The 26250-nt window shown below is 36.4% G+C and overlaps 2 protein-coding genes across 2 annotated transcripts; both read left to right on the forward strand.

The window, feature by feature from the left end:
* The first annotated feature begins 1032 nt into the window (after positions 1-1032).
* ddx41 (DEAD (Asp-Glu-Ala-Asp) box polypeptide 41) lies at positions 1033-19725 on the forward strand. The gene is made up of 17 exons (XM_028460218.1): positions 1033-1530; positions 9283-9378; positions 9837-9987; positions 10076-10150; positions 10731-10791; positions 10868-11004; positions 11094-11166; positions 13078-13231; positions 13489-13625; positions 13809-13971; positions 15524-15655; positions 15745-15816; positions 15886-15982; positions 17098-17247; positions 17335-17406; positions 17615-17725; positions 19424-19725. The coding sequence occupies exons 1-17, from the start codon at positions 1504-1506 to the stop codon at positions 19558-19560; spliced, it is 1845 nt and encodes a 614-aa protein (XP_028316019.1). The 5' UTR covers positions 1033-1503; the 3' UTR covers positions 19561-19725.
* A 139-nt stretch (positions 19726-19864) lies between these two features.
* On the forward strand, positions 19865-26030 carry dok3 (docking protein 3). Its single transcript, XM_028460219.1, has 5 exons — positions 19865-20006; positions 21160-21462; positions 21705-21798; positions 23284-23459; positions 24061-26030. Exons 1-5 carry the CDS (start codon positions 19950-19952, stop codon positions 24889-24891), a joined length of 1461 nt encoding a protein of 486 aa, XP_028316020.1. The 5' UTR covers positions 19865-19949; the 3' UTR covers positions 24892-26030.
* Positions 26031-26250: the final 220 nt, after the last annotated feature.

A 26250-nucleotide genomic window follows, 5' to 3' on the forward strand; every position in this document is an offset into this window, starting at 1 on the left:
GTTAGATCCTTGTCCCTGTTTCGATTTATTTGGCTGATTGGATGCATCTTAAATATATCAATGCACTTGCATTGCCTTGCAAATTACTCCAATTGCATGATATAAATGCCCCCTCAAAAATGTATATTACCACCCTTGCGTCCTGTTCCTGAAAACTGGATGCCTGTTGGTTCCATGTTACAATTTTGGGGAGAAAAACTATTTATTGAAATAATATCACGTATGCACTCTGAAGATTCATTGAAGCAGCTTTTTTCTTCAAATACTACGATTGAAAGGTGAGCCTCAGTTCATCACCCACCAGAGAAACAGGACACCTTATGTGAAGCATATTGTGCCGACGCTTGTACATACTGATTGAATACGTATGACCCGTCTGAGAGTTATGTTATGTATTTTTCAACCATCCTACACTTACAGTGATGTGTGGTAGCCTCAGTTGCCCAGTCTGAAACCCATGAAGGGAGTATTAAGTCAGCTACCCTACGGACAGAAAACTTAGGTTTCACCAAAATACCTATGTTTTTAGCTGAATAATTTCTTTAATTTGTTTTCATTTTCTCCTCTGCAACTGTGCTGAGGTTTTTTTTTTGATTTTTTTGATTTTTTTTTTATTACATCTCTGATGCTTTCCTGGTTATACAGTATATTCACCTAAAGGAGTATAATTTAATGTTTTGAATGTAGATTTATACTATACCAACAACAGCCAAGTGTGTTGGCTTGTTTTGTTTTGTGTTTTTTTAATCACTTTTGATACTGTGAAACAAATCTTTCGTTCGGAAAGATTAAAACTATTACAGTTTTGACACAATTAAGTGTGGTCTTTGCTTTCTTAACGTTTTTAGGTCAGGCACAATGCTCAGCGTCCTTTAATCCACACTGGGGTCCTCAGAAGACGCTAATCGCTACAGGCTGAGTCCACCTATCTCCTTTCCTATCCACTGTTCTTTAACCCCCGGAAGTGTTTAAGTGGTGGCCAAAATAAGAAAGCTTTCGAATTTTATTTTACATTGAGGAAAGGAGACGCGGCAGTCGGATTATTACGTCACCTAGTGGAAGTGCGTCTGATCGTCAAAGCAAACGTGATCACATTTTCCTAACCACTCTCCGAGCGCCTTTCCTTAACCCGTGACGTCATCCACGGGATTATGGAATAGTGGGTTTGGGATGGACCATATACATAATATACGCATATTATGTATATGGGAGGGACTATTCGGACGCTGCCCAAATGCTAAAGTATATAGACTCACGGGCTGTTTTGTTACCAGTGGATGGCAGTAATGCGCTTAAAACTGAACGCAAACTGCCAATAAACCCCACAAAGAAGAAGAAAATCGCCGCTATTCGGGAAAAAGGTTTGCGCCTACTGGCTTTCCGTACTTGCTCGAGCTTTGGACCTGTAAACATGTGGTTAAACTGTTTAAAATAAGCTTTTTCAAGTGTAGTTGCACAGTAATTGTTTTGACCGAAGACACAGGGCATTCTAAGGAAAAAAATATGGAAACTGAAAGTCGGGCTAAAAAGGTAAGTTTCTCTTGTGTTTACTTGGTGGCTCCGGTGTTAGCATTAGCCACATAATTCACACAATCACGTCTGTCGTGCTGCTGTGTGCCGTCACATTTAAACGTTTAATATGGACGAGACACCCAATATATATTTATGTGTGACATCTATTCTTCAGGCTGCTCATAGCTACGAGTTGTGCTGCAAAAAAAACGTTAGATGAACGTACATAATGGAGGAAGTAATGACTGAACTCGGATTAGCCTCGTAGTTTTGCTAAACCTGATCACCAAGTTGTGAGGGCATTATTATAACAAAACTGAAGTATACATTTAGGACCAGTGCCAGAAAGATCGTGACAAGACTACAATTCTCCGTGATTATTTTGGGAATAAGACGATCTAAAGAATATGATTTATATATTAAACGGGACAGTAAAAAGGGGTGAGCGTTTCTAACCTTACCTGTATTATGGTATAAAGGTTAAAATATTGTTCAAATGTTTCTAGTTTATAATTTGTTGGTTATTTATTGTTTGGTCTTGGTTGTAATATACGAATTAGAATGGGTGTCATTTGTTTTGTTTTAATTGTTTCTTTCTTTTTTTTTTTTTTTGTAAATCAAATATCCGTCAGGAAAAAATGACATATTATTATCGTTTTCTGTCACCTTACCTTCTTTTTCGTCTGAATTTAAAGTAAAAAAAATGTATTTATAATTCAATCAAACAATTGTGATATTAGTACTGTCGTTGTCAAATTACAAATTTGATCTTATTTCAAAGACTTCCACTAAAGACCTCTGGTATTTATGAAACATCCTATTTTTTATATAACGAGACACATTCTACTTATATTGTCATCATTGCGTTGTTACCCATTAAAATTTGTGGATGATTAAAGTAATATTTGGGTTGACAACAATCTGTTCGTACAAAAAAATGATCAGCTTTACTAGCTACATAAGTCCTTTCCAGGGTTATTTATTATTTATGTATTTTGGATGGAAAACGTAAAAATCAATAGTTCAAGGGCACGCAATTCCACAACAAAGCATTTCATGTGTACGAAAAGGAGTCAACATCTTTTCGAGTCCTACCCCCCTCTTTCTCTCCTTTTTTTTAATAACCACAATGTGCTCAGAAAGAAAATGCTTTGTTTTTTTTAATTTTATTTTTTTAACTTTTGAAGTTCTTTGACATTTTCACTCATTTCAGATGTGTTTTTTTTTTTTTTAGACCATTCCGCAGTGTCACCCCACAGACAGAAATGCACATTCTTTTGATGGTAGTACAAACGCTGCTTGTCAAATGTACAGGTGCTGGTCATAAAATTAGAATATCATGAAAAATTTGATTTGTTTCAGTAATTCCGTTCAAAAAATGAAACTTGCATAATGTATACATTCATTTAACACAGACTGACATATTTCAAGTGTTCATTTATTTTAATGTTGATGATTATAACTGACAACTAATGAAAACCCCAAATTGAGTATCTGAGAAAATTTGAATATTGTGAAGAGGTTCAATACTGAAGACACCTGGTGCCCTGCAAAGGCCTTTAAATGGTCTTTCAGTCTAGTTCTGTACACTACACAATCATGGGGAAGTCTGCTGACCTGACAGTTGTCCAAAAGAAGACCATTGAAACCTTGCACAGGGAGAGCAAGACACAAAAGGTCATCGCTAAAGAGGCTGGCTGTTCACATAGCTCTGTGTCCAAGCACATTAATAGAGAGGTAAAGGGAAGGAAAAGATGTGGGAGAGAAAAGTGTACAGCAATAGGGATAACCACGGCCTGGAGGGGAGTGTGAAACAAAACCCATTCAAAAATGTGGGGGAGATTCGCAAAGAGTGGACTACAGCTGGAGTCAGTGCTTCAAGAACCACCACGCACAGACATATGCAAGACATGGGTTTCAGCTGTCGCATTCCTTGTATCAAGTCACTCTTGAACAAGAGACAGTGTCAGAAGTGTCTCGTCTGGGCTAAAGACAAAAAGGACTGGACTGCTGCTGAGTAATCCAAAGTTATGTTCTCTGATGAAAGTAAATTTAGCATGTCCTTTGAAATCAAGGTCCCAGAGTCTGGAGGAAGAGAGGAGAGGCACAGAATCCACGTTGCTTGAGGTGGAGTGTAAAGTTTCCACAGTCAGTGATGGTTAGTGGTGCCATGTCATGTGCTGGTGTTGGTCCATTGTGTTTCCTTAGGTCCAAGGTCAACGCAGCCATCTACCAGGAAGTTTTAGAGCACTTCATGCCTATTGCTGCTGACCAACGTTATGAAGATGCAGATTTCATTTTCCAACAGGATTTGGCACCTGCACACAGTGCCAAAGCTACCAGCAAACTTGCCTGAACTTAACCCCATAGAAAATCTATGGAGTATTGTGAAGAGATAAACGAGCCCCAACTAAGTACTGAGTGCTGTACATGCTCATACTTTTTTTGTTTATACTTTTCAGTTGGCTAACATTTCTAGAAATATTTTTGAGGTAATATAATTTTCTGAGATACTGAATTTGGGATTTTCATTAGTTGTCAGTTATCATCAAAATGTAAAAAAAATAAACATTTGAAATGTGTTATTCTGTGTGTAATGTGGAATTACTGAAATGAATCAACTTTTTCATGATATTCTAATTTTATGACCAGCACCTGTAGATGCGCATTCTGGATCTGAGAACAGGGACAGTCCCATGGCTTTATATTTCAGCTGAAGTCTCTTATGCGGCTTTTGGCACAGCGGTTACACGGCACATTTAGAGGATGAAGGAAAACTGTGGGGGAGAAGCAACAGAATAAAGGCACAACTGTGTTCAGGAGGAATAGAGTCTGCGGAGTCAGTGGGCCCTATGAAATCTGGGTTAACGGAATCGCGGACGGAATCGACCAATGACAACGGTTAAACGTGGAAATGGACAGAATTGGCATGAAACAACGTCACCGTGGGGCAAAGACCGTTTTTTTATGGGGAATCATTTCAGGGGACTGCTTATTTGGTGCACCGCCCTCCCCCCTCCTGTCCTGGCTGCATTAAACTCGTCTTAAACCACCACAAACACCGTCTAAAACAACACAAATTACTACTGACTCCTAATTACTGACACACCAGTGCCCGTTTAACTTTGCTGTGCCTGTAAAGCTTTGCTTGTTTTTCGTGTGGCACAGCGGGGCTCCGTGAAAACGTGATCATCTTTAATCATCGTCCCCTGCTCAGTGTTCGAACTGTTGTCTGGTTAATTAAGAATAACTCAGTCCGTGTTGTCCTTTAGTTCTTTTTATTCCAGAATTTTGTCCATGCCTCATACAGTTGTGTGCGAAAGTCAGGGCACCCCTTTAAAAACAGCATATTTTATATATTTAAAAAGTTATATTCATATTTACTGTCTCTCTGGTATATGGGAAAAAAAGACAATATTGTCAGGAAACATTAATGCATAGTTACATTTTATTATATAAATTGAACAAAATTACAAAAATGAAAAACATAATTTTGGCATGTGCAAAAGTCGGGGCACCCTACAGCATCAGTACCTTCAGTACTTAGTAACACCCCCTCTGGCAGATATCACAGCTTATAAACGCTTCTTATAGCCAACAACAAGTCTCTGGATTCTATTATTTGGGATTTTTCCCCATTCTTCCTTGCAAAAGGCTTCCAGTTCTGCAATATTCCTAGGACGTCTTGCATGCACAGCTCTTTTAAGATCTACCCACAGATTTTCGATAATGTTTAAGTCGGGAGACTGTGAAGGCCATTCCAAAACCTTCAGCTTGCGTTTCTTGAAGTAGTCCATGGTGGATTTGGAGGTATGTTTAGGATCATTATCCTGTTGTAGAAGCCATCCTCTTTTCAGCTTTAGCTTTTTTACAGATGCTGTGATATTTGCCTCCAGAATTTGCTGGTATTTAATTGAATCCATTCTTCCCTCCACCCGAGCAATGTTTCCTGTCCCACTGGCTGCAACACAACCCCAAAGCATGATGGATCCACCCCCATATTTAACAGTTGGCAAGGTGTTCTTTTCATGAAATGCTGCTCCTTTTTTTCTCCAAACATACCTTTGCTTATTGTGGCCAAAGAGTTCTATTTTAACTTCATCAGTCCACAGCACTTGTTTCCAAAAGTCATCAGGCTTCTGTAGATGTTCTGTTGCATATTTTTGACGTTGTATTTTATGATGAGGTCGTAGATAAGGTTTTTTTCTACAGACTCTTCCATGAAGGTCTTGTTTGTGCAAGTATCGGCGCACAGTGGAAGGGTGCACCACCACTCCTGAGTCTGCTAAATCTTCCTGGAGGTCTTTTGAAGTCAAATGTGGGTTTTGGTTTACCTTTCTGACCAGACTACGAGCTGTTCTCTCCGAGAGTTTCCTTGGTCTTCCAGATCTCTTCTTGACCTCCACAGTTCCCCTCACCTGCCATCTCTTAATTATGCCTCGCACTGTGGAAACTGCAAGCTGAAAACGCTTTGCTATCTTCTTGTAGCCCTCCCCGGCATTGTGGGCATCAATTACTTTCATTTTTTCTGTCTTACACAGCTTCTTAGAGGAACCCATGGTTGCTGAGTGTTTGTACAAGATTTGTGGAGTCGCCGTATTTAAGAAACCCTCAAATTGGCACCAGCTGGCACTCCCTAATGACAATTGTTGACACATGCTTCAGGACCAATGAGCTGGTAGAGGTCTGAGCTTGTAAAAAGAATCTGACACTTTGAAACTCTCAGGGTGCCCCGACTTTTGCACATGCCGAAATTATGTTTTTCGTTTTTGTAATTTTGTTCAATTTATAAAATAAAATGTAACTATGCATTAATGTTTCCTGACAATATTGTCTTTTTTTCACATATACCAGAGAGACAGTAAATATGAATATAACTTTTTAAATATATAAAATATGCTGTTTTTAAAGGGGTGCCCTGACTTTCGCACACAACTGTAGGTACACATTCACAGTCAGCAAGCAACCTCAAGTTCGAACAACATCTCATCAGAGCTGCATAAGATAGGATAATTTGAATTAGGTTAATTTTAAATAAGTTGATCAAAACTTAATAAACCTGATTAGATTCAGTAAACCATTAATCCCTGAGAGGAAATTGGGTGACATTAATGCAGTTCTCATACATCTTTATGACACATAAATAATTAAATAGGAGCAGTCATAATAATCCATGTCACTACAACTTATATCTACCTTTTAATTGTATCTTACTTTATTTTTGACATACATTTTTGTTTAATTATGAGTTTTTTTGAGGGGAAAAAACAGATTTTATAGGGCCCTATGTGTGCAGTGAGCAATCTGCTGTCAGTCAGTGCAGTCCTCCCCGAGTCAGAGAGTGAGTGAGCTAGAACAGATGGAATAAATAACTTATTAAAAATGATCTAAGGAGGAAAGAACAGACCCAATTCATCTGCAGTGTGGACGGAGTGTGTCTGCTCTGATCAGCTGAGATCGTCTGCTTGTGTTTGAGGAGCAGCTGTGACTCTTGAGCCTCTTACTGTCCTCACAGCAGTGATTTCATTTCATGTCTCTAAAACATCAGAAAACTCTCCAATAGCACAAGATGAAGTTCCTAGTCTCTATGGAGAAAAAAAGTCACAAAGAGTTCCAGTGTGCACTTTTGTTCAGGAGGGGAGGGGGGAGCGTGTAGCGCCTCACAATTCTACATACCCCAGCTTTAATTGAAACCCTTTATCGCTGACTAAAAATGTTTTATTTAAGTTAGCTGGCAGTAATTTATTAGTTTCCTTCTGAACTATTTGTACAATTTTTATTTTTTACCAAATTTGTGTCCATAATCATATACTCTTGAATCTCTCGATAGTTAACGTCATCAATCATCCTTTTCACATGTAAGTTTATTTTTGGCTACTAAATAATATACTTTTATTTTTTTCCAAATTCAATGATAGTTTGTTCTTGTCAAACCGTGATTTCAGTTAACTTTGTTCTTTCCGGACCTCATCCAACAGTTGCTGCTAATTCTCACCAGTACAAAGAACATTTGTGTCCAAATGACCGAAACCATGAACATGTCATTTATCTTTAAAATAAACGGTTTTGAGCCTAATTATGACCCCTGCGGGACTCCACAAGTAATGTTTAAATGATGTCACCCAGCTGGACAAATTGTTTCCTGTTTTTGTTATTGATAACTATATTTAAGTTTTTATCACACACACTATGCAGGTATATATATATATATATATCTCAGGGCTGTGACTTTAACGCGTGGATTGCAATTAATTAATTACAGAAAAATAACAGTTAATCTTAATTAACATTTTTTTTTCCCACTCCAAACAGAAAAATAATTTTCAACTAAATTCATCAGCTTCATTAATTGGTCTATTTATTTAATGCCAACAATTTTGCTATGTTCAGTTTCCACTTCTCTGTACTAAGTGTTAGGGCTGGGCAATTTTGTCTAAAAAATCAAGTTTTGATTCGATTTTCAATGCACTTAAAAATGCCTGCAGACATCAGATATATTGTCAAGTGCAACTTCATTGTTGTGATTGTCCTCAAGAGTTAAAATGCATAGAACAATCCCAAAATATAAAGTAAATGATTCTCTGTCATTCAACTATTTCGAGCTTTAACCCAGGTTTAAGCAAAAGTGCAACAGTAACTTTACAGTAGCTTAAATTTTCTGATTAAGAAATCAGATAACTACATATTTCATAACATATAACATTACAATTAAAAAAATAATAAACTTTTTCCTTAGCATCTCAGCATAGTGCGAATAAAAAACTAAACATGCCTGTGGCACACATATAGCCTACTTAAAGGGTAAACAAATATAAACAAAGAGGGTGCTGGTTCACATCGCGCTACGGTAACCCACAAGAATGGAACGCCAAAAAGTCCAAGATATATAAATTTACTGTATATATATATATATATTTTTTTTTAAAAAAACTCGAATTAGAATTTTTATCGACAAATTCGATAAATTGATTAAATCGAGCTCTACTACGTGCTGTTTTTTTGTTTTAAAAAGTTTACAAAATCTCTAGAAAAGCATGAATAGCTCAGCTCACCTAAATTTAAGTTTGTGCTTTGTGAACAATTTTATTCACAATATTCTATATTCATATTGCGTAATATGTTTAGCACTCAGTGATGAAAATTATAAACACAATTTTGTTGTTTCAGTTCACTTATTATTTTCATTTATTCAGTCATATACCAAAAACTATTTAAATTGGGAAAACGTTGCTTCTCATGTCAATTACTGTCAAATACTATTATGTTGTATGTTATGCCTGTAATTAATTAGATTGTTTTTTTTTTTTAAATTGAATCCCACCACTAATAAATATATATGTATGTATATTGATAACCAAAGGCCCCAGCAACATATTATTTTCTCATGTTCTGGTTGTTCTATATGACATTTATCCATATATAACTACTGTATACTGTATGTTGAAATGTTTGCTTTTAAAGTTTGTCTTACACCTGCTCACTTTATCCCAGATGCCTAACTACTGTACACACTGTTCCAAATGTTGTGAGACTTTTTAATGTGTAACGTATATTACGTGAGTCCAGTTGTTTTACTTTATACTCCTAAAAACTAAATCAAAGTCAATGTTCCGCCTTTTAATTTTTGCTACATAATCCACTGTATGGTTAACTTTTCTTCAAAGGCGTGTTGCTATCTGGAAGCCTTTTAATGTGTAATCCTAAATGCTCTATGGGTGGGAGGCAAAGGCACAGTATGGCGTTAAATCTTCTGATGATGTGTTTGCGCAGAAGTCCCTCGGGGAAGATGGGAGATCTGGCTCAGAAGGATCAGAGGATGACGATTATGTTCCATACGTTCCGGTCAAAATCAGGAAACAACAAATGGTAAGAAAATGTTACTGTCCTGCTCGACACCTGTAGCCACGTGCCTGGATTAGTAGTTGATTTTTTTTTGTCCACATGAGAGGACACTTTTAATTAATGTGACATCAGGATTGTATTGCATCTTTTTAAACCAAGGAAAGCACCAGAAACTATTCTCAGTATTACATAAATCCCACACCATCTGTTACTTTGCATAAATTAAACACTAGTGTCACACATGAGTAAGAACAGATAGTCATAATAACAAATTGAATCACTGCCAAGATAATACAAGTGGAATGAGAAATCCTTAATTTGGGCACACATTGAACTACATATGTTTATTTTAAAAATAAAAAAAAACAATGTCAACATTGCTCAAAACATGTCTAATTATGGTAAATATCCAAATATATGTTTTATTCATATTTGTGTGTGTTTTCTGTATACAAAGTTAACATTTGTAAACAAACTTCCAGCTACAGAAGATGCTGCGTTTGCGTGGAAAGGCGGTAGATGAAGAGCAGAAGGACAGTGGGGAGGAGCAGAGGGATGAGGATGAGGGTCTCGGTCCGCGTTCCAACGTCAGTCTCCTTGATCAGCATCAGCACCTCAAAGAAAAAGCTGAAGGTGGCTCATTGTGTGCTTACAGATGTGTGTTTACCCTGTTTTAGCTCGTTTCACTCACTTCTAGAAAACTCTGTTCTCGTTTCTGCAGCACGCAAAGAGTCGGCCAAAGAGAAGCAGCTCAAAGAGGAAGAGAAGATCCTTCAGAGCGTAGCAGAGGGCAGAGGTAAAATAATACAAATATAAAAATATTATTATTCAGGCTAAAACAAATGTAAAAAGCAAAGGTATCAAACTCATTTTAGTTAAAGGTCCAAATATGGACCAGTTTAATCTTAAGTGGGCCGCAGATTATAAACAGAGAAAATAGTAATTTCAACATTGTTGTTGCTTAGTTTGTACAAAGTGTAAGGACCAATAATATTCAAGAAGTCAGTGACAGGATTACTAACTTGCATTTTCTTGAATGAATTGCCTTTTTTTGCAGGATTTTGAAAAAAATTAGTTTTGCCAACACTTTGAGATTAAAAATGGCTGCCATTGTGTGATACAAGAATGGGGAAACTTTTAGCGCCGGCGAATATTGTGGAGTTTTATTGAATTTGTGTATTTGGAGTGGCTGAGATATCAACAACTGAAATAATTACACAATGATTCATGTTTTCCTTCTCATTTTTACTTTTGCATGTGGGCCGAATTGGAAGCTCTAAAGGGCTGGATTTGACCCACGCACCTCGAGTTTGACATGTTGTATACATCAACTAGAAACAGGAAAAAACCAAATGACTTTGAAATTCTTCTTTCAGCTTTAATGTCTGTAAAGGAAATGGCCAAAGGCATCATATATGACGACCCAATAAAGACAGGGTGAGTCTGATGCTAAGGAATGAAATATTTAGTTTTGTATGTAAAGGTCAAGATGATTTCATGAAATGTGTTGTAGTTGGAAGGCACCACGCTACATCCTGAACATGCCAGACAGCAGACATGAGCGCGTCAGGAAGAAGTATCACATACTGGTGGATGGAGACGGGACCCCTCCTCCAATCAAGAGCTTCAGAGAGATGAAGCTTCCACCTGGTACTGAGCTCGTGAACACAGTTTAACTTTTTGTAAATCCTTGAGACTCCCCATCCTGAAACAAACCTCCGTCTTTTTTATCTTTAAAGCTATTCTTAAAGGTTTAAAGAAGAAAGGCATCATTCATCCAACACCAATTCAAATACAGGGAATCCCCACAATGTAAGTGTAACATGAAGGGAATACCTTATTTTTTGGACTATAAGGCGCATCGGATTATAAGGCGCACTATCAATGAATGGGTCTGACTGGGTCTATTTTCATACATAAGGCGCACCGGACTATAAGGCGCACCGGTTTGTTGTTGTTATTATTATTATTATTATTATTATTATTATTAAGCTAAATAAAATAGTCAGATAAGTCAAACTTTATTCAACTCATTAACAATAGCTCTCAACATTGTTCAGGTTTAACACATAAAATACGGAACAATACACTCACTTTTTCAGTTCAGTATGTTGAAGCACAGTAGTTAATTTCATACATAAGGCGCACCTGATTATAAGGCGCACTGTCGATTTTTGAGAAAAGTGTCAAGTGCACCTTATAGTCCGAAAAATACGGTAGTCTGCTTTTGATTTTCTTTTTTAATTAATTAATTATTTTGCCTTTTTTTAACTGCCTCAACTAACGTTGGGGTCATTTATAATTGTTATTGATAATTAATTAGAGTTGTGATATAATTGTAATTGAAAAAAGCTGTTGCTGTTGTAATAACTGAATTGTAATTGAGATACAGATAATTTACTTTGTAATTGTAATTGGCATGGGAATTCTATAAAAAATGTCCATTACATTATTTAATTAAATGCAGAAACTGCAGAACCATGTTACAGTTCTATGACTTACACATACGTAGTTGAACAATCATTCAATTGTGTTTAATTTCAACTTTTCCCTCTACCTGTCAGTTTTCTTGAGGATCATTTAAGATTTAAATCTAGAGGTATACTGACAGAAAAAGGCTCAGACACGCACACCAAAAATATTAATACCAATATTTCCATTGATTAGGAAGCCTAACAAGTCAACCAAGAGATGAGAAACAAATTAGATCATATTTTTTAGTGCATTTTACAGATGATTTAAGACAAGAGATGCTAATAAAAAGCCAACACAAGCGGAGGTTACGTTTTAAGTCAGGAGTGGCGAACTTCAGTCCTCGAGGAATCAACTGAATGGCTTGTTATCATGTTTCTGCAGAGCTCCATGACAATACATTGGTTTCAGCCAGGTGTGTTGGAGCAGGGCCACATCTAAAAGTCTCAGGAATTCGGCCCTTGATAATCCGTGTATCATTCGTTCATTCGTTTTTCATTATGTAACAAAAACATGAAAAATGAAAAAAAAACACTCATTATTTGATATTTATTTCCAAAACCAAAATGAAAAAATGGGAAATGCCTTGTTTTTCAAATTCAAGCTCTTTTGCTTCGGTACAGAAAATGAAAATGGAAAACGAACACCTTTATTCGTTTTCTCCATCACTGATTTACCAAAGTACGTGATCCAGAAGTGAAGCGTTACACATTCCGAGATATCTTTAGCTTTGCAACACTTAGGAGTTTCTAAATCCTCTGAAATGTCCGTGAGGAGGTTCTGTGCCCAACACAGAGGCACAGTTGGAAGAAGCGATCTTTTCATGCCGAACTGACGTTAGCATAGCCGTTAGCGTCGGATGAGAGTACACTTCCGGGTCACGTACTTTGGCCAATCGGTAATGGAGAAATCAAATAAAGGTGTTCCATTTTTTTAGTTTTTGAAAAACAAGGCGTTTTCAGTTTTTTCATTTTAGTTTTGGAAACAAATATCAAATAATGAGTGTTTTTGTTACATAACGAATGATACACGGATTCCTTGATGACTATGATCCCCATTTTAGGTTATTTATCAAAGGCTCAGTAATTGTTAATAATTGTACTTTAGTAATTAAAAATGTAATTGACTTACACAGGGAAATAATAATTTTAATTGTAATTGGAAACAATCCTGGTCACTGTAATCATAATTGAAGATGTAATTGTAATTGAAAAATGTACTTGACCCCAACCTTGATGTGTCTCCTTACAGCCTGTCAGGTCGGGACATGATCGGCATCGCCTTCACAGGCTCAGGAAAGACTTTAGTCTTCATTCTGCCCATCATCATGTTTTCACTGGAGCAGGAAAAAAGGCTGCCATTCTTTAAGAGAGAAGGACCATATGGACTCATCATCTGTCCTTCAGTAAGTCAAACAGGACACAACTAATGGAAAATATCAAAGACGACTCACAATACATTACATAGTGTGATTGTTGGTTTGACCGTGTATGTTCACACTAAGCAATACAGGCAGCAGCTTTTCCCCCTCCTTCTTCTTCAAGCTCGAATTTATTGCTGCCATATGGTTGTGTTGCTTGATGTTTGCCCTTCAGCAAGGCCGACATGAGCTGCGCGTTTCTTTGGGCTAATACGATTTCATTACCGTCTCTTGTATTCCAGCGAGAGTTGGCGAGGCAGACCCACAGCATCATCGAGTATTACTGCAAGCTGCTGGAGGAGGAAGGAGCGCCTCAGCTCCGCTCGGCCCTCTGCATCGGAGGGATGTCTGTCAAGGACCAGATGGAGGCGGTAAAAAAGTAAGAGAGATTACCAGTGAGGAGGTCTGGATGCTGCTCAGAAGCAGATATTTCAGTTACGATTCAGTCGTGTTTGAAAAAACGCAAACATTGGCCACTGTAGTAAATAAAAAGTGTGTTCCTAATCCGTCCTTGCCGGCTTTAATAAAGGTGAAATAAAACGTAATTGGTTTTTTATTGCAGTGGTGTTCACATGATGGTAGCCACACCTGGAAGATTAATGGACCTGCTGCAAAAGAAGATGGTGAGTCTGGACACTTGCCGCTACCTGACTCTGGATGAAGCTGACAGGATGATTGACATGGGCTTTGAAGAGGACATCAGGACCATTTTTTCTTATTTCAAGGTCAGTCACTGCTATTGTTGTATTAACTTTTAGGTATCACTTTATAATAACTATCTGTTTTAAGTAGGTAGTAGATCATTAATAAACTGTTAGTTAATGAGTAATAAATTGCTTGTTGAATATTTGCTAACAGTTTTTATAACAGTCTTAGATATATAGCCAATAGATAACTTACAAGCTGTTAGTTAACAGTTTATAAATGACATATTAGCTGTATGTTAATGATTTATAACTAAATAAGTATTAGATACACTCCTGATTTTGCAAGTTTTCCCACTTCCAAAGACTGAAGAGTTCTATACTTTTGATCATAGGTTCACTTCAACTGTCATAGAGAAAATATTTAAATACACAGACCCACACATTGTATCATTTTCAAATAGTGGTGAAATAAAATAGGGTCGATTCTAAATGCATCCATATCGATTTAAAAAAAAATATTATTATTTTAAGTTTTATTTAACCAGGAAAGTCTTTTCCACTTCAGGAAACATTATAACTGCACAAAGAAGTGCTCTGAAACCTGGGCATGTTGACCAGCTTGTGTTTTTTCAATAAAATCTAAAAAGAAAGTATTAACTTTCTGCATTTATTTGTTGTTCTAGGCATATACCTCAGTTAAGTTGCACTAAAGTCATGTTGCACTAAAGTCAAAGTTGGTTTAAAAGCCACAGGGAGATTGAATGTTATTTTTTTTATTTTAAGTTGTAGGCACATGGCATGTTAAAGCCAATGTTTTGAGTGTAAAATATGCCAATAAAATATATTTCATAAATGATGTTCTCATGAAGGTGTACACATTTACAGATTAGTTGTTTCTTAAGTCATATATAAAAAAAAATCGCAATAATCGCCTTATGCTTTAATATCGGGATATATTGTATCGTGACCTATGTATCGAGATACGCCAGATGCCAGGCAATACACACCCCTATTTTCAAAGAATACATTTTCATTTTATTCCATAAACTAAGTAGAAGATATAATAGAAAAAGTTGAGCTCAATATTTGATACAGAAACTTTTAACAACAACAGATGTCAGACATTTCCTGTGGTTCTTGACCAACTTATATAACTTTATATATGTTAGTAAATGAGGAATAGTTGGAACTTTACAATAACGTCCCAATAACATATATAAAGTTTTAATTGATACCTAACAAGTAATTAGTTTAGCAGTAGTAGTTATATTAGTAATGTATAAGGTATAGTTATAAATCATTAACATACAGCTATTTTATAAATTAACTTATCTTAGCTATCTATAAAGCACAAATATAAATACTGTCATTAACAAACTGCAAATATTCACAAACAATTTATAACTCATTAACAGTTTATTAATTATCTATTAACTAATTATAACTGTTATTATAAAGTGGTTTTTAGAACATTCTCTAAAGATTTTACCTATAAAATCAACATTTTGTGCTTTCAGAGGGATCTTGTTTTCTACAATATTTGTAGTTAAAGTGAATCCAAAGGTGTTCAGCCTCATTGTAAACAACACAAGCAATAATTAGCCTCAATTAATTTCTCTGTACCTGTTAGGGTCAAAGGCAAACCCTGCTTTTCAGTGCCACTATGCCCAAGAAGATCCAGAACTTTGCCAAAAGTGCTCTGGTCAAACCTATCACTATCAACGTGGGCCGGGCTGGAGCTGCGAGCTTGGACGTCATCCAGGTGTGTAAATTGCTCATAGGAGACGACTCTGCATCTATATGTTAATCATAAGGCATTTTATAATCAAACCATGTCTTTTCATTGTGTAGGAGGTAGAATATGTGAAGGAAGAGGCAAAGATGGTGTACCTGCTGGAGTGTCTACAGAAAACGCCCCCACCAGTCAGTGCTTTCACATGTTGCATTATGATCCATGAATAAATAAATAAACTCCTCCATTTGGTCTGACAGGTGCTGATGTTTGCAGAGAAGAAGGCAGACGTAGACGCCATCCACGAGTATCTCCTACTCAAAGGTGTTGAGGCAGTGGCCATACATGGAGGAAAAGGTAACCACTAATCCATCTGGTTCTTTATTAACCCTCAGACCATCTTTGTGACCAAAAGTGATATTTTGGGTGTTTTTATTTGTTTGGCTCTCAATATTCTGATCATTTTAAAGGCTAGCTGTATGAAATTTTACCATTATGGTTTTTACATTTTATTTTCTCAATTCCAAAGTCATAAGTGTATAGAAAAGGATATATGCATCATACTGAGACTTAGTAACCTAATGATAATACATTTGCCCCATTGACTCCCATTGTAACCACATGGTTTTCATTTATGACAGATTATAATGCTTTTTCAATAACACCTAATAGATCTAAGCCAATAAAGGGAAGATATGTTTTCGGTGTAATGACCTCCTACCAACCATGCAAAATATACATGGTGCAAAAGTGTCATTTTTTTCTTTGAAACTGTCCCTGTGCCAAAAATAATAATGCAATAATTTCAATACTGCTATCAATTAATGACACGGTCAAGGCTGTAATATTTTCATCACAAATATTTCACTTTAGCCCTTATTTTTGGAAACACTGCATATTTAGTGTTTTTCCTGCTGAAAAAAAATAAAGGTTCTCATCATAAAAAGTTAATGGGAACATAAAAAAGGTTTGAAATGTGTAATACATTTTATATCTATGGATAGGTCTGAAGTAGTTCAAAAAATAAATAAAATTCATGCAGTACATACACTTTTATGAGACGCACCGTTTGTGCACACATAGTGTAAAAGTGCATGTAAATGTAAAGGAGTGCACAAGAACTAAAGAATGCAGAAAGAATACAGAAAAAGACTTTCTGGTCTAAGACTGATGTCCTTCAGACAAAGCCCAGGGCTTACAAAGCGTCCTCAGCCAGTGTTAGGGACTTGGTTGAGGAAAGGATTAACAAGCAACAGAGTTAATGATTGATGAGCCTTTTCTTTTTATTTAGCTGGGAATAAACAACATATAATACCCTGACTTTTGTAGTTGTTCACTAATACCACTAGGTGTCACCCTTCTTGTAAATTTCTTCCTGTCTGAGAGTCACATTTTGTAGTTGAAGATATTATTTATTGTAAAAAAAAAAAAAGGTTGGGTTTTTATGTTTGTTTGTTGGTTTGTTTTTTCAGATCAAGAAGAAAGAACCAAAGCTATCGAGGCTTTCAAAGAGGGGAAGAAAGATGTTCTGGTTGCTACAGATGTTGCTTCCAAAGGTTTGGACTTCCCTGCCATCCAGCATGTGGTAAACTACGACATGCCTGAAGAGATAGAAAACTATGGTGAGTAGTTCTACATCATTGGAGGGTTTGTGTGGGTTAGGCTTTGCTTCTTTTCTTATTTCCTGAATCTTTCTGGTATTGTTTTAGTCCACAGGATTGGAAGAACTGGGCGATCAGGCAAGACTGGTATTGCAACAACATTCATCAATAAAGGCTGTGGTAAGAATGGGCTTTGTTTTTAAACTGGATGAGATACAGTGCACTGTAGTCCTGTCCTAATGTGTGGGAGACAACACAGCATACATGTTTATGCTAAGAGCCTAAAGAGAACACTTCAGACATGTTTTTAGAATGACAATGGTTCATTCAGCTCTTACTGTTCACTCTTGTCCTGTTTATGAGATGAAGTTGTTTTTCTTTCTAACAGATGAGTCTGTGTTGATGGATCTTAAGGCTCTGCTAGTCGAAGCAAAACAGAAAGTTCCCCCAGTTCTCCAGATTCTTCAAACAGGAGATGAGACCATGCTGGACATCGGAGGTGAGTCACCAATTCCTCCTCCCTGCTTGTCTTTAATTGGATATTCAGTATTTACTTTTCTTTGTCCTTCAGACATTAGTTTACTACTTTTTAGGGATGTCCTGATACGACTTTTTCATTTCCGATATGATAACGATATTGCAGCCTTGCATATCGGCCGATACCGATATTGATCCGATATCAGCATGAATCATACATACTTTTATTTATTTTACTTTTTTTATAAAATAATAATTAATTATTTTGTAGTGTGGAATGTTAGAAAAGTCTTCAACATAATGTCTACAGTATTCTACAATTGAATAAAATAAATAAAAAATGAATTACAAAAAAAAAAAGAAAAGGAAATTTTAATCCGATATTCGTTTTCAAGCTGATATTGGATCGGGACACCTCTACTACTTGTTTTACTCATTAAGGACAAAATTACGCTCTTTTGTTTTGTATTTGAAGCTCTTTGTCCTATAAAAATCGCAAATATTTATTAATTTCAAGTCACTTTGAAGTCTTTGTGTGTTTGTATTTGTGTGTTTTTTAAATAACAAAAAACAAGTTCAATAACACTTGCTCATATTTCAAAATGTTATTTTTAGTAAAAAAATAAAAAATAGAATAAAAATTGGAGCATGTTCTGCTCTCTATAGTACTCTATATAATCTCTATTTTAACCAAAACTAATGTAGTTCATTAAAGTGATTTAGGAGAAAAATATCTAAAGCTAATGAATGTCCAATTACATTATTTTTCTTGAGTTTTAAAGGATTGTCAAAGCAGTGGTTGTCCCATATTGTTGAATTTATATTGCATGTCATGTAAATAACATCTCAATGTTTTCTTTCATAACATTCGTCTTGATGTCTCACTATGGAATATATTATGTTTATTTTGCACAGTTACTGTATGTTATTGGCATATGTCGTTTCATCCACTGCACATTGAATGTTTAGTTTCCATCACAATCAATTTTTGGTCCTGCAGTGAAAATAACTGCTTTAGAGGCTGATGGATTTTCTTCAATCAATCATTTTTCAGCCAATTTAGTGACTCTTACTTTTCACCATCCTATCTTACTTGTTCCCAAAAAAATGCCCCACAATTGCATCAAAATTAGTTTTTAAAATCTCTAATTTTTTTCTAAAAAATGCAATAAGCGTTTTCTTTCTCAAAGGGAGTTAGATTGGGTGTTATTTCAGGTACGACTAGTGACATTTTACCATATTTGATGTTCATACCTTATATTGTTGAACACATTTTTATATATTATCAAAAACAAGGATTTAAATTTTTTTATATAACGACAGTGTCATTATGTGTTCAAACTTGCATGTAAAGGGTTAAAATGGACAAACTGTTAATGTTTGCAATTAGTTGTAAAATTGTACATTTTTAAAGCAGATTTTGAGGTTGACATTTATGCCCTCAATGACTAAAGACAGAAGTGAATTTGTTTCTCTGTGTTCCAGTGATCGATGAAAACAAAACAAATTGAGTTTTTAAATTTGATGACAAAAAATTGTGCACACAATAACAAAGCCAAAATAATGTCTAGTTAGGATGAAAAAATGTGCCCAAATGGACAATTTCATCCACAATGATAGACGAGGGTTAAATGAGACGATGGTTAGATAATTTCATCCTGTTTATGTTAAAACGCAGTAGGAGAAATGTGCTCACAGGCTGATTCTCATGTGTCCACAGACGAGAGGGGCTGTACGTTTTGTGGTGGTCTCGGCCATCGTATCACAGACTGTCCAAAACTGGAGGCCATGCAGACCAAGCAGGTCACCAACATCGGACGGAAAGACTACCTGGCTCACAGCTCAATGGACTTCTGAGCTGTGGACATGTTGGAGAAATGCTCTTTAGATCCCACTGTACAACTGTTTGTCATGTGTTCTACCTTTTTACTACTTCAAAGTTCCTCCTTCCTAATTTCTCCCACATCTGTCATTTTGTGACATATATTGACTTCTTTGTAAATAAAACCAGCATATTTCTTATCATCTTTTTGTGTATTTATCCAGAACAGTAAAAAGGTAGATTATGAGTTTCGCGAGGAAGTTGGGAAACTAATTCCAAGAATACAAAAGGAAGTTGTGCATTCTTTCTTTGGCAATTCTTAAGTTGCAGGTCAGAGGATGAGAAAAGTGGTCACATAGAATCAGTTTTTCCAGGTAGAGGACGGATCTGGGAGCTTTTGTATCAAGTAACAAAGATCCTGAGAATGGAGGCTGTCTTCAAAGAAGGAATGCTGTATCTCCAGGGGGTGAGGTTTGGAAAAGTAAGATTATTCTCTTCTGTATCACTGGCCCGTCATCCTGTTTGTCTCTTTTAATACAATATATCTACAGAATACAGTGGATATTGATTTACATCATATTGCCAATCTTTTCAACTACGTCTGATAATTAATTTGGTTTTAAATAAGTGTTAATAAAACAAAAATAAACTTCAGTTCATAAATAACGAGTGACTATTATAATCTTCAGACCCTGCCTATAATGTGAAGGTTTGGTTGCATAGAAGGTCATAAATAGGAAAAAGTAAAGATCTTATACGATATCTGATGGAAAAATACAGTGGTTTTCCAAGATGAGAATCGATACCATTTTAATGTATTTACAATTATTTAGTGGTGTGTTCTTTTTACAGGTTATGAATATAGAAAACATCTCTAGATTTAGCCTTGTTTTCACCCATAGAAATTAAATAAAAAGTGTTCTAATGGTACTAACATTTAAAATATCTGCCAAAAAAAACCCTGAATATAAAATGTCTAAAGGTTTTAAAGAAATTGTTTCAAATCAGAAATGTATCAACAAAGCAACTGAAAACATATTTTCACAATATAAAGTGTAGCCGTGAAGGGTTAATTCTAAGCAATACTTTTAAATTCCTAAATGTAAGATTTCAACCTTCACCTAGAATTTAAATGGGGTCGCCTGAAATATTTACTATTTGATAAAATGAATGATTAATAAAGTAAATTTTTTTGAAAAAATATTGTTTTTCAAATTAAATCACAACACACAAATTTAAACAACTGTATTGTACACTTTTTCAATCACAAATATGAATCTGGTTTAAATAAAATGCAGTATAAGGAAAAGAAGAAACCGTGTCATTAATATTGGCGCTAACACATGTCACTTAGTGCACTAATCATGGCTACTGTGTATTTGTAACAGTATGACAAACATGATTAAAAACTAGTTAAAAAAAAAAAAGGTTGGGAACCACTGAACCAAACTTTGCAAATTATATCTTTTGCTTTGATAATCTGAGTTTTGCTGGAAATATATAGATTAAGTATGAATAATTATTATTAACAGCATTCTGCTTACTGGTGCAGACTGTAGAACTATTATGTGTATTTCTGGTGCTGAGACTGATTATTGAACATAGTGTCTCCTATTTTCTTCCCCTTCTGACAGAGAACTTGGCGTAAAAAATGGGCGGTTCTTCTAAAACCCAGCTCTTCTGGGGTGGCCTGCTTGGAGATGTATTCTGATGCCAAAAGCTACTCCATTACTGGCCTAAAGGGCTCCAGCAAGCAGAAAACCTCAGTGAGGAAAGTAGTGTGTCTGAGTGACTGTCTAAGTGTTGCGTTTGCTCCTAAACAGCCTTGCCCTGCTGGGTGTTCACCCTTCTACATCAACACCACCAAGTGCACCTACATCTTAGCCTCCTCCACAAGCCAGGAGTGGCTGAAGGCCCTGTGTCATCTGGCCTTTCAGGTATCATCCATCTATCCTCACTCATCACTGCATTTGTTTTCATTCGGCAAAATTAGGGAACAAAGGCAAAATGAGGAAGTTCGTTTTAAACGTGTCATTTCTCCCTCCACACTTCTCCAAATCTTCTGCTTGCACAAGATATGTTCTTTCTTCCATCTTACCCCTCTGAAGTCATAAAGCAGCGATAAGAGGATGGTTGTAGACTCCATGTGATGTTTACCAGGCCACCGTTTTGTTTGCAGAAGTATCCTGGAAAAAGTGACACAGGGAATTTTGAGGAAGGAAACACCTCGATCATGGAGGACAATGACCTTTACTCGCCTTGGAAGAGCCTTGGTAAAGCACAGAAATCCACACAATACAGGATCAATGCAAATGATTTTAAATTCATGGTTAAATCTTGTGCCATATTTGAAAATTAAATTTTGTCGTCTCGTGAAATCTAGTATAGATTTGACGAAGCAGGACTGCATTTCAGAGTTTAAATCTGCAGTTAAAGGAACTCTTTGCCATACTGTACCATTTTGGACAGTTTCATGCTCCCAATATTTAACATGAATGTGCATTAGTCCTTAATCACGTTAATTATCAGTATGGTGGTGATTGGCCTGCACAGAGTCTCGACTTCAGTCCAATAGAACCCAGTTGGGACGCTTAGCCTGACAAATGTGATTTTAATGTAATGGTTTTGAAACTTCTCGGAAAAAATTACATTGAGGAAACCCTACCCATAAGCCATTTCTCCACTTGTCACCAGACTGGCTCAACTTATTACACAACACAATATGCAAAATGGAAAAGCCACATTGCACTCTCACCTTAAAATAGTCGACTCCTCCCCAGCCCTTCCATTGTTCTACCCTGACTCATTCTTCCCTGTTCCCTTCCCCCTCACCTAGGTGTAACACTGCCCTCTCTTTTTATATCCTCCCTTTAATAACGTTTTTCCTACTCTTAGGGAGGGCTGGTGAGCGTCACAATTATGCAATAAAATAAATTCATTTATTTAATTGCAATAATAAAACATGCAATGTTGTCGTGAAAATATTGCACTACATATAGTGTTGACCTTCAACAGAATGTGCTGATGAGGTGAAAAAAGAATTAAAGCTGTAATAGCTGCAAAAGATTGTCAACAATCTGTCTGACTAATGACATTTTTGGCTTTCTCAGCTTGACTATATTTGTCCTTTTTATACTTGGACCATGAAAATGTTTGTAATATATGTATATTAAAAAAAAAAAAAAAAAAAAAAAATCGCCATTAATCAGAGTTAGTATTGTGATCATGATGATGATGGCTGCATTTATTTTTTTTTATCAATGACCTTCATGGGTGAGCATATTTAATTTAATGTGAAAAAATATGATGGTGTAATAAATTCATAGACATGAGTGAAAACTTCTCTAAGAGCAGTTGCTACAGACACTGATTTATTCAAACATGAAAGCCAGAATGAATTAGCATCAGCAAAGCTGTGGCTCATTCAACTACATTTATTTTTATGTCCTAATGAGTTACACTCCTGATCAGATCTGTCCGTCACATTAAGGGAATGCGAGCAATCCTTAGTCAGCCTTTTTCAGAGGTGTAAAGAATACTGATGTATTCGTACTGTTACGTGATTGAAATTGTACTGAAGTACAAGTAAGTCATACATAAAATGCTCAAAGACAAGTAAAAAGTAGCTTAATTAAATAGTACTCAAAGTAAAAGTTACTATTTACTTTCACCCCCCACGTTTATTTTGTTGATTAGAAATGGCACAAAAAAAATGTGTATGTGATTTTTTTGCTTTTGTTTTTTTTTTTTATGTACAGATCCAAATATCTACCAGGTGTCTGTTGTGAAGACAGAGGCATCAATGAGATGCAAGTTGTCTGGTAACTATTTGATGACCACAGACCATGAGGCTGTTCTGCTGCTTGACACTGATACAGGTCACACCGTCTGCCGCTGGCCTTACAGATCACTGCACAAATATGGGCAGGATGAGGTAAAACCCTCTGACTCAAACTTGTATGAGTAGCATATGCGGAGTTTTGCGGAGGTGGTCAAAAGTTGCCGTTACAATTTTCCCAAATTCATTCGAAAAAAACCCCCCAATTCTTAATATATTGTACATAATATGCAAATATTTTACGTGCCATAAAACACAGTGACTGTACAAAATATGTATGAATTGATTTGTTGTTTTAAAAAAATACTAGTATAAGTTAATTTCTGAGAATTTAGGTTGGTTTTTCTTCTGTTGCACAATTCTTCTTTATAATGTGAATGGTGCAGCGACACTGCGCCCAGCAGGTCATGTGTGGTACTGCAGCAAAAATGAAGCAGAAAGCGGCCGTCGGCCCGATTTCATCATGAATTTACAACAATAAACGACACGTCGACTCAAATTTTTGTAGTCAACATAATCAATTATGTTACTAATCATTTTGGCATTATTGTATATGTTGCACACGTTGTAGAATCTCGAGACGGTCTTTATATTAAATTCTATCAAACTCCACCTATGATGAATAGTAAATAGTAATCAGGTAAAATATATAATATTACAAGTGTATAAAGTTTTCGTTATATGTTTGTATTTGTAGGGGGGTTTCAGCGTTGAAGCAGGCCCACACTGTGATTCTGGAGGTGGAGTGTTCAGCTTCATCACCCTTTACGCTCCCCAGATCTTTCAATCTATTTCCAGACACTGTTCAGTGGAGGTGAAAGCGCTTGTTCAGCCTCTCGGCTCAGACAAAGGATCCTCAAAGCCCATTTCTTCCATCACCCACCACGGCGACGCAACCCATCGTCCTTCAGCTTCTCCTAATCACACTCCTGCAAACGTTTCTGCTGACACAGCAGATGAGTCCACTTGTTACTACTCGACTATTACAGACAGCTCTGCAGACAAACCTCATTGTTCTGGCAACAAGAAAGCTGGAAGGGAGGAAATTGAAGACGAAAATGAGGAAGAGCTCTGTTATTCAATGGAAGCTGTAGACCTGGAAAACATGGAGGACTGCGTTTATTACAATTTAAGGAGAGAAACGTTTCCTTTGTTTAAAAAAGGTCAATTCCAAGCGGATCCAGACGACTCAGAGCGTATCTATTCAAATGTGAACACGTGGTGTGTTCCCCACAATCCCAGGCTCCCATCTTCATCCTCCCCTTCAGTTCCTCCTCTCGGCTATGGCACAGAGTCTGCAGCATGTGACTTATCCAGTCCCCAAAACCTGCCTGTGGCCCCCGAGGTGAGCTGCATCCAGCCACGGTTTAATGCCCAGGCAGACGCAAAGGATGGCACGAAGCAGAATGAGGAGGCCATGCGCTCCCCCGCCTGTGTCGCCCCCACAGAGCCTCCTGGCACTTTCAAACACAGGCTGGCAGAAATCTTTTCTAAGGACCTGGCTAAGATCCAGCCTCCTCTTACATAGCTGCACCATTTCTCCTCCATGAAGAGTAAAGATCTGGCTTCTGTTTAAGAGCATTTGCAATAGCATTTTGTTGGTTGTTACTATAGTATTACGAATATTGACATATAGTTAACCCTCCTATTATCCTCAAATATTACAAACACATTTTACCCTTGGGGTCAATCTGACCTCAGGGCTATTTGCCTCCAGAAAATGACTTTCAGAAAATTGTTTTTTTTTTTTTGTCTCAGATATTTTTTTTATTGGGTGAATACATAATTAACCCCTTGATAATGAAGCCTTGACCCATTCTCGTGTCTCTAGTGCCAACGTTAGGTCAAACTTTCAGTTTTAGAGTTAAAATCTTGAAAATATTTGATCCAAATCTTTCATAATTTGGGGTGCATATTCATAATTCACAGAATTACTCATATTGATTGATGTTGGTGACCCCTCCCTCTCATAAACATAACTATTCACTTATTTTTTTACCTAATTTTTTGTAACATAATTGGGGTTATTCGTTATATATTCTCCTCTGTCACTTTCACTGTGAAAGAGCTGACACTGACAGAGACAAGTTTTACACATGCAGCTAAAACAGCTTGGGGTCAAATTGACCCCAGAGGAACACCAGAGTGTGCAATATGTGTGAAGCACATAAAAAAAATCATCATGATAATTTAATGCTTAATCAAATGTACCCATCAAATTAAGAAAGCTTAATTTAAGAAGGCTTAGAAAATTGTTTTAGCAAAAAAAAAAAAAAAAAAAAAAAGCTTATTGGCATGAATCGTTGCAAATGACATTTATACTGGTTCTGGATCAGGTTGAAAATTTGGAAAAATTGCTATTTCTCCTGTCAGCTCATGTTCTTCCCCCCCAACCACCATTATTTCAGTTTTAATACAAAATAGATTATGTAGATCCTTGTGTGGGTTGACCCAGTGCTGCCATTGCTCTGTACATCATGCGTCAGTGTAACAGCAAATAACAGAGAGGTGGAATACATGCAATAGTGGTGGTGTTTGGACATAGATGGACCCTGAATGACAAACTAACCCTGCATGAGTATCTGTGGCTGTATCTTAGGCCCATGTTCTAAAGTGTTGAAACAAAAAGTAATTATTATTAAAAAAAAAAAAAAAAAAAAAAAAAAACATTGGCAATATAAAAGACACATTGAACATTGCATCATCAGTTATTGGTAAATATATCTTGAGATGCTCCAATGTTCCTACAATAATGAAAATATGTTCAGATGCAGTTGTTGATTAGATTTGTTTTGGTTGGTGAACGCAGCTAAAAGTAAGTTATCTGAGACTTTGTGATTGTATTGAACAGCCCTTTTACGTTCTGTGAATAATGGTGATTAGATGT

This window comes from Gouania willdenowi, chromosome 10 (assembly GCF_900634775.1).
Source record: "Gouania willdenowi chromosome 10, fGouWil2.1, whole genome shotgun sequence".
In the NCBI taxonomy this organism is placed as follows: domain Eukaryota; kingdom Metazoa; phylum Chordata; class Actinopteri; order Blenniiformes; family Gobiesocidae; genus Gouania; species Gouania willdenowi.